This window comes from Nyctereutes procyonoides, unplaced genomic scaffold, assembly GCF_905146905.1.
Source record: "Nyctereutes procyonoides isolate TBG_1078 unplaced genomic scaffold, NYPRO_anot_genome, whole genome shotgun sequence".
Classification (NCBI taxonomy): Eukaryota; Metazoa; Chordata; class Mammalia; order Carnivora; family Canidae; genus Nyctereutes; species Nyctereutes procyonoides.
The window spans coordinates 6,573,832-6,582,738 of record NW_026575024.1 but is presented as its reverse complement, the minus strand read 5'-3'; the positions used below and the strand labels follow the sequence as shown (position 1 = coordinate 6,582,738).

The window sequence follows — 8,907 nt, the reverse complement described above, 5'->3', positions numbered from 1 at the left end:
CAGAGAAAACGTCCTAAGCCAATTCTGAGGACTTTCCCCCCAGATTCAGAAAGCTTTTCTTAAACTCCAAGAAACAGAAATGAGAAGGGGGAAGGAAGGAAGGTTTGGTGAAAAAAAGAGGAAATAAACCGCATAGAATACATATTACCCGAACCGAAAGGACAAAAGAATTCAGCTAACATATATTAACCTTTATTCTATGACAGAGACATAAATAATTTTATGAATTCATATGACCTGTACAAAAGACAAAATAAGATATTGCACTAAGTTTCGATATGGGATATTTGGATTTAATATTAGCTAAACAGATAAATATATACACTTTAAGGAATTAAGGCAAAACCAGATGATACTTTCAAACACAACAGAGGGCTTGAAAAATAGGTATAATTAAAAACAAGGGCATCCCATCTCCTGTTAATAAAGTGGTCATGTCTAAGGGAAAAAAATCCCTTAGGTTTTTAATAAAGTGGTTATTCTCAATCATGTTAATTCAAGCTGAGCAAGAAAGTATAGGATTTCCCACGAAGGAGGGTGGTTTGGTGGAGGTTTGGGGGCTGAGCACTTAGAACTCAGGTAAGCAACTCTTTCCTTGTCAGATTTATGATCTATTCTTCCTATTAGAAAATATAATTTGGAAAATATGACTCTTTCACATATATAATTAAAATACAACTATGAAGCATTCTTGTTTGTTAAGGGAAGTCATGTTGGTGATCTCGTAGGGTAAATTTGCGGGTGAGCCATTCATTACCCTATTTGTAGAGAAGACACAAAGCCAGTCACTGAAAAACAATCCCCAGTTACCGTAAGAGAACAAAACAAACTTATTCCAAAGGAATAAAAACGAGTAGAATCAATATATCAACACAGCACACAGTTCTTTGGCAGTATCGCACTAACCGTTGATTGAAGTCAGAACTTGAGAGTTTTCTAATTCTTAGACCCGGTTGCCAGTCTTTTAAAAAACAAATAAATAAAATTCCACATCTGCAATGAATTCAGTGATTCCAGAAAATTAAATTCAGAATAAACCTTGCGGACAGCTTTTAACTGTTACACTTGAGCACAGGTACATGGTATGTCTGCCGTGAGTCCCCGTCCACGTATACTGAAACGCGCACACACACAAAAATAATCTGTGAGACTGTGTATTGGTTCGGACAGGCTAGAATCCTTAAAGAGAATCCATATTCACCATGAGGAACCGATAAGAGACATCAATCCGATGATGAGAAAATGATCTTCCAATAGCTCAGGGGTAGGCTACCCCTCCCCTGGATCAACATCACGGAGGAATCGAATCCTATAGAGGAAACACCAGAAAGCCAGAGAACGTGGAATATTGCCAGCCTCCAACCAAGTTACCTTTCTCCAGTTTTAGGTAAACTTTATCCTCCTTATCCAGGTAGAGTAGCACGCCATTAGTGGCAGCTTCACGAGTAACATCTTTGTCCCCGGCAAAGGCAGATATTACTGGCTTCCCATTTAACATCAGGTTAACCTATGAGGGAAAAAAAAAAAATCACTGAAAACATCTACCAGGGCTAAAGGATCCTGTCCAAGATGACAGCCCTGGTAAGATATCTCACGCTCGGCAAATTCATCCCAATTGTGGTGGCTGCACTTAGTAGGTCCACTGCCCACTACAGTGGCTACACTTGGTAGGTCCAATGGATTGATTTCTTTCTTTTTTTTTTTTTTTTTTTAGAATAAGGTTGTTTGTTTTTTTTCTTTTTTAATTTCTCCCATAGAAATGTCCTGAAATGCCTATAAAAGAATGCCTGTGGAGGGCAACCTAGCCTTGCGAAAATTGGCCTCCTTTCAACACATAAATAAAGTTTGCTGTTTTATTTACTTCTCACATTCAATAGCAATCTTTTGGTAATGAAGCAAGCCGAGGTTCCCCATATATTAGTAAAAAGCAGCCCAGTGCCCTGACGAACCTGGATACAGCAAGACTCTACCAATATCTTTTTCAGGTTACTAGTCAGCTGCAGCAAGCATAGTTCTGAATATCATTGGAAATTATGGAATGTGTGTGGGGCCGGGGAGGGGTGTTGTGATTTCTTTTTTTGTTTTCCCTGTTAATGTATATTAAAAATAATAATCACCACTACTAGTGAAGACTTTGATGACGGGTAATTAGCAAAGAACCAATCATTAATACATTCAAAATTATTAACAAAAACTCAAAATGTATCCACTTTCTCCTGACCACAATGTTGACTATACTGTGTTAAACATTACACAAATTTCTAAATACTGGGGCTTGGGAAAAGCTGGGACAGCTTTTGCATGCTAGTAAATTTCTTTACTAGATATTCATCCCTTTTATGTTAAAAAAAACTGCATAAATTAAATCTGAGGATGATCAATTTATCCATTTGCTAGGAGATGTAAAAGTGGCAGGATGGTATGTAATCCCCCATTCACGTGGCCATAATATACAACACAGACACTGAGCATAGGATAAAAAGAATGCTAGAGTTCCATACACATGCTTCAGTGTAAATGGGTGTTAGCATATTTGAATATTATAGGAACTTGCCTTTGAGTATAGGAACTTGCCTTGAGTAATAGGTCAAGCCTATTACCTGAGAAAGCACAACACAAAACACGTTGCTAACAGTGTGACTGAAATCTCTAAGAATTCACCAGCATCAGAGTAACTGAGGATAAACTATTTAAAGCATACGCAGAGAAACACCCTTTCATAAAAAAGTATATTTCTTTCACAAATTAGTTTTTAACGGTTAATTGATGCTCATAATTTTTAACAATGATAGCAAATTTGTTTTATTTAACATGCACTTGCAAAGTTCTGCTAGTCTAAGTTTCTTCCTTACAAGTTCAAATAATTTTTGCAAGTGCATTAAATGAGATCAAGATGTTATGAAGAGATTTGTGCCACTGAGTATTTACTTAGCCGTGTTTTTAAAATGGTTGGTTGTTATTAAGGTAATACACACAACTGTTTATTTTTCTATATGTTTCTTGTCATAGCCTTTAATGGATGTAATAAAGAAGAAAATTGGAAATTAAGTGTTTTAAAACTAAACTGTAAAGATGGCTGTTTATTTTTATAATGAAAACGCATCTTTGGATAAACACTTAAATACATAACCCACTGCCAATAAACACTGCCGTTCGGGGGTAGAGAGGAAGCAGGTCAAAACACATACCTGGATTGTTTGGCTCTGGTAGACTTTAATTACATGAAAGCTGAAACTGTAAATGCCTTTTCTTGGTGCTACAAAGACAGACTCCAGGGTGAAAAAATTACCCACGTTTACTAGGATCTACGAATAAAAATAATAAATAACAGTAAGTGATTACAATATTCTCTTCTGTAAGTAAAAGAAGTTTCCTTCCTTCTTCCTCTCCCTCCATCTGTCTCTTTCTCTCTCTCTCTTTCTTCCTCTCTCTTTCTCTATCTCTCTCTCTTTATTTCTTTCACAAGTAGCTTAAGAAACCATAGAGAGTAAAACATTGAGTTCTACTCTTTTCCTCTTTAGTGACTTGGAAACTAGATTTGTGGAATGGAAGGTTTTTCTATCTTTTAAATGGTATAGGCAAAAAAAATAAAGTAACTACTTTGTATTCATGCTTCAATTTCCAGCAAGGCCTGATGGCTCTGGAAGCATCTAGGTAACGTGGGAGGGCTTATAAATATTAGCTTTTTCTTGAGAGTCAGATAAAAGGCATCTGCCCTGTATTTATATTCCCATCCTCTACGAGCCTTTGCAATGTCCAGAGATGACGTTTCCAAGACAGCCAATCGGCATCCGTGGGCTCTCTGCAGTCATTCCTGGACACATCACACAGAGGCCTGGGCACCCCCTCCACCCTGTGACATAATCCATGACACCGAATAGTGCACAGAGTGATCTGAATACCTGGCCCTCCCCTGAGCCTCCACCAAGCTTCTCCTAAGATCCATGGCCATTTTTTTTCATTCCTCGGCCGTCTAGGCCTTAATTATAATATTTTGGCGGTGACTCAGCCTTTGCAGGTTGCCAAAAAGTGAAGCACAAAATAAGGACAGACTATGGAATCAGTTGCCTTCTTGTGTTCCTGCCAATGGTATCCATTATCCTCTTATCAATAACCTGCTCTTTATTTAAACTTCAAGGGTCAAAAATGAAAAGTAGAAGAAGGCGCTGTTTCCTAAGAAAGCAACAATGCATTCTGTATTCCAAGATGTGCAGCCTGTTTCTACTGGTTATGAAATTAACTCTGAATTTCAATAAGGGACCTCTTAAACCCAATTTGGAAATGTCACGTAAGTCCCTCCCTAGGAGAAGGAGAGTGGGAATGTTTGGGGGTGGGAAGTTGTAAAATAACTGGGGTTTATTTCATGTCTCTCCAAGAAATAAATCTGTAACTGGCATTCAAAAAAAATCGGATGTCTCTGTAAGGATACATTTCCACTGTATCAATGGCAATCTGCCACTCTCTCTTCTAAATGCTACATTCGTGCCAGTACTAAGCCTTTTGCATAATTCCCTAAAAACATACTATCACCTCTGAGCAATGCACCAGAATATAGTAACGGGTCGAGTAGATGTATCAGGTTCAACCCACGACTTAAAATAGACGTATGTGTATGATTTTATTCTGAGATTTCACTTTCTTCCAAATAATCCTCAGATTTCTTTCTCTGACCTGATGATCAATGATCTTTCAACAACCAATCACTAACTATGCAATAATCCCCAGCAGAGACGTTACAAAGATCTTTTTCAAGCACATTTAAAATAATTTCAGGTACTTAGCGGGGACTTCCCGAATCAGATACAAGTAGCACAATTCATTAGCAATAATGGAAATGTCTGATTAGTGTTGACTACACACAAGGCTGGATGTTGACTCTACATTGTAATTAGAGCATCCAGGCACAGAGAGATTTATAAAACTAAACGTGTCATCTGGTCTCTAAGATGTGTGGCTCCCCAAACAGAAGAACAAATCCTCTCCTCTTCTAATTGACGGAAAGGTCATGGCAAAGAATGCATTGTACACTGCAATGTCCAAAATGGTCCAACATTTAATTCATTAAAACACAAACCAGGGATGGTGCTAGACTTTATTTCCATCAAGATGGAAAATACTGCACCAAAACCCCAAAAGGGGCTGCTTCATTCTTTAAAAATTATAGCTTTCAGATAGTAAGCCCCAGAGAGGCATTCTCTGTCTGGCCAGCCGGGGAGTGCGTTACTTAGGAACAATTAAGTAAGGAATGGAAATGTCACCTCATCCCTTCGCTGCCACACGCTGCAGTACCACTTAACCTGTGTTCCTACACATGTGGCTTCACATACAACGGTGAACTACACAAGTGACTTTGGAATTTAAAAGACTCTGGGTGCTGTGAGGGCTGAAATTACAACCCCGGAGTCGGGTTTCCAGGTTTGAAGACTCCTTGCTAAAGCTAAGCGGATACCCCTGGGGCTTCGCATCAGCCAAACCCCAGAGCTCCAGGTGGCTATAAAGAAGCCACAGATTGCATCAGGTCCTCCCCACCCCCTACCCGCAGCCCCAAAATCAGTCTTTCCCCGGTAATTTGCAATTCTCTGAAAGGACCCGAGCAGGGGGCCACTGGCTCCCCAGTGCTTCCCAACGGGAGCTCCTCGCAGCTGCCCGTCCTCTCCCTCCACAACTTTTGTGCAAGTACCACAGAAAGGCTTTCGGGCTGCAGCTGTGCCTGCACCGTGTGTGGGGATCCTGGCGGCAGACAGGTGGGCGAGACCTGACCCAGCCTCCGGCTGCCCACCCTCTGCGGCCACCTGCCACAGCTCTGCACGGGACGGGGACCCCCGAAGCTCTCTGTCTGGGGAGAAACTCCTCCACCTGGAGGAAACAGATCGTTTATGCCGAGACCGCGAGGGTACGGTGGGAAGTGCCTCGGGCGGCACCTTCAGAGGGGCCTCGGGTGGGGTTGGGGGGTTGGGGGGCCAACTCTGGCCAACAGGCCGGGCGAGGTCCAGGGACCAGACTCCCGACAGCTCCTGTGGACCTGTTGCTGTGAAACTCGTCCCGAGCTCTTGTGGCCGGCTCTGCGCTCCCAGCGTCCCAGCAGCCTCCTCCGGAGGCCAGGAGGGAATGCAAGGGGGGCGGGGAGGGGACAGAAGTTTCTGACCCAGATGCATTTGGGAAGGCGAGTGCCCAAATGATCCCCCCCGCTTAGCCTGACCAACTTAGCCTGGGCGGGCAGCCTGGGTCTGGTCGGCCGGGAGGTCATCCCCCTGCACGCGCGCGCACACACACACACACACCACCACCACCACCACCACCACCACCACCACCACCACCATCCATGCACACACCCGGTGCCCTGCATCCCTCAGGGGCTGACCTGGTCGAAGTAAATGATGCGCGTCTTGTTGCTCATCTCGGACGGCTCGTGGTTGGTGCTCCGCACCGCCGAGAAGGCGACCTTGGAGTTGGCCGCCCGGACCGAGATGCCCAGAGGGGAGGAAGACGAGCCCTTGGAGTCCGTGGCCGGGTTCGAGTCGCACACCACCAGGCACTTGCCCTCCAGCACGATGGGCTCCGTGTCGTTCTGCGCCCAGACGGGCAGCGCGGGCAGGGTGAGGGCCAGCAGCACGGCCGGCACCACGGACAGCGCCCGGCCCCCGGAGCCCATGGTGAGCCGCGAGGGCAGCCGCCGCGGGGCTGGCGCTTCTGCTCGGCCGCCCGCCTCCCCCCCGCCCCGGGGCCCGGCGCTCGGCAGCGGCCCGCGGCCAGAAGGACGGCGCTGCGGGAGCGGCGGCGCGCGCGCTTCCCCGATGCTGAGGTCTGAAGTCAGAGTCTCCGCTCGCGCTGCCTCGCTGGCTCTGTTACCTTTGTCCTTTACTTAGGGAGCTCATGCAGAACCCCCTACCCCACCCTCGCCCGCCCCAGAATCAGCCCTGCCCGGGGCCCCTGCAGCCACCCCTGTCCCTGGACATCTAAGAGTCCCCAACCCCTCGCCTTCACACCTCCAAGAGGAAGGTGGGAACCGATTCTCACCCCCAAACCCAAGCGCCCGCAGGTGGACGGCGGAGCAGGGAAAACAAAGGAGACTCCAAAGGAAAGCCTCGGGAGTGGCGGGCGGGCGGGCGGGCGGGCGGGTGCCGAGCGGCGCGGATGTCGGTCCCGCGCGCGTCGCGTCGGGCTTGCGGCGGGGACGGATCCGGGAGGCAGAAGGGGGCTCCCGGGTGAGGAGGACGCGGCGCCGAGCTCTAGCGACTCCCGCTTTCAGAGACGCGCCCCCCGGGCGTGGGCAGGGGGGCAGCAGCCAGCCGGGCCCCGGGCGCGGAGAGCCCCAGGTCGCGGGATCCGAGCCAGCGCGCAGGGCGGCTGGGCGGCCGGGTCCTCTCCCGCCGCCGCCGCCGCGCGCCCCGAGTCCCTGCGCACAACTTTGTCCCCGCGCAGCCGGGAGGGCGCCAGGCGGGCACACGCGCGCTATTTATAGGGGCGCGGCGTCCGGCCGCCTCGGCCTGGGGCTCAGCCCGCTGGCTCCCGGGAAAGGGGGAGAAGGAGGCGAGCGAGCGAGCCCCGCGAGCGGAGCCAGCGCGGCGCCCGCGGCTGCTGTCTGCCGGGGTCCGAGCGCCCCTCCCCGGCCCGGGGAGCGCGCGGCGCGGAGAGTGTGCGCCCGGGGAGACGCGCGCACAGCCCCGCGCCCGCCCGGCTCCGCGCCTGCTCGCCCCTCCTCGGGCTGGGCGGGCGGAGGGGCCGCGGCTCTCCTCGCCCCTCCCCGGCGCGGGACTCGGCCGCCCGGCGCCCCCCGAGCCGAGCGCGGGGCCGTGGAGCCCGGGCGGGGGTGGGGGGGGGCGCGCGCTGCCCGGGACCTGGGGGGGGGGTCCCGAGCCGGCCCCGAGGAGCCCCGGGGAGCCCCGGCGCCTGGCGAGCTGGGGAGCCTCGGGCCGGACCTGACGCCTTCCGCGGGGGGCCCCTGAGCCTCGGACGCTGCGGGGGCGCGCGCCTTCCCAGCCCGACCGCGACTGCGCCCCGAGCCAGGCCAGAGAAAGAGTGAGGCAGAGTTAGCAGGGCGAGAAGAAGTCCTCGGAAACCGTAGCCCTAAAATAAAAAAAGAAGAAGAAAAAGGAGAAGAAGAAAAAGCAAGCAAGCCAACTCCACTGCTGAGAACACAGCCCTTTCTCCCCTCGCGGTGCGCCACCCTCCCCTCTGCCCCCCCCCCCCCCCACTGCCATCCTGGCCTCTGATTGGCAAGATTTATCTTGCTCCGGGAGGGAAGGGCTTGGCTGCGTGAACCTGGCCAAGTCCCTTATCCTATCCGTGAGGTCAGGGCTCCACTATGTAAGGTGCTGTTCTGTGATGCTTTGGGGTCAGGTCGCTCCCTTCCCAAATTCCTTTTAGACTCCCAGCTGGCAAAGGACGGGCACCGCATCTTGCATCAAAACAGCCTCCCCATCAGCCATTCTTGACTAATCATTCATCGAAAGGATGTCTGGTGAACAATGTCCCCCACATAGACGGCTCCCCCTCATTCCTTCTGGGTGAGGGGCACCCTCCTTAACATGGATCCAAGCCTCTCCGCCGCCCCCCCCCCCCCAGAAGCCAGACCCGCATCTCCAGCCTCCTCCCCTCAGAAGGTCCGTCAGGAGGGCTGAGTGTTGAGCCATAAGCACCACACACCGCGGCACTTCCAGTTGTTATAATTGGGAATACTTCCACTGCTTGGTATTTCCCTGGCTCTGGCTTCCCTATTATCCTGCAACTAAAAAGTCGATGCCTGGAGCCAGTGGGGCCCCCAGATGCTGCACCACTGGGGCCAGTATCACTTCTGACCGGCAGGTGCTCCTGCTGTGTGCTCTTTGTCATCATGTTGAATGGCACCAATCTAAGCTACAACCCAAAAGGCCTTTTGAAGTGGCCACCATTTCCCCCAAGCACTGA

At 49.8% G+C, this 8,907-nt stretch overlaps 1 protein-coding gene across 1 annotated transcript; it reads right to left on the bottom strand.

Annotated features, from left to right (window-relative positions):
- Positions 1 to 253: 253 nt before the first annotated feature.
- CBLN4 (cerebellin 4 precursor) lies at positions 254 to 6,801 on the bottom strand. The gene is made up of 3 exons (XM_055343301.1): positions 6,362 to 6,801; positions 3,189 to 3,305; positions 254 to 1,507 (listed from the first exon to the last, which is right to left on the bottom strand). Exons 1-3 carry the CDS (start codon positions 6,650 to 6,652, stop codon positions 1,310 to 1,312), a joined length of 606 nt encoding a protein of 201 aa, XP_055199276.1. The 5' UTR covers positions 6,653 to 6,801; the 3' UTR covers positions 254 to 1,309.
- Between the last annotated feature and the right edge of the window lie 2,106 nt (positions 6,802 to 8,907).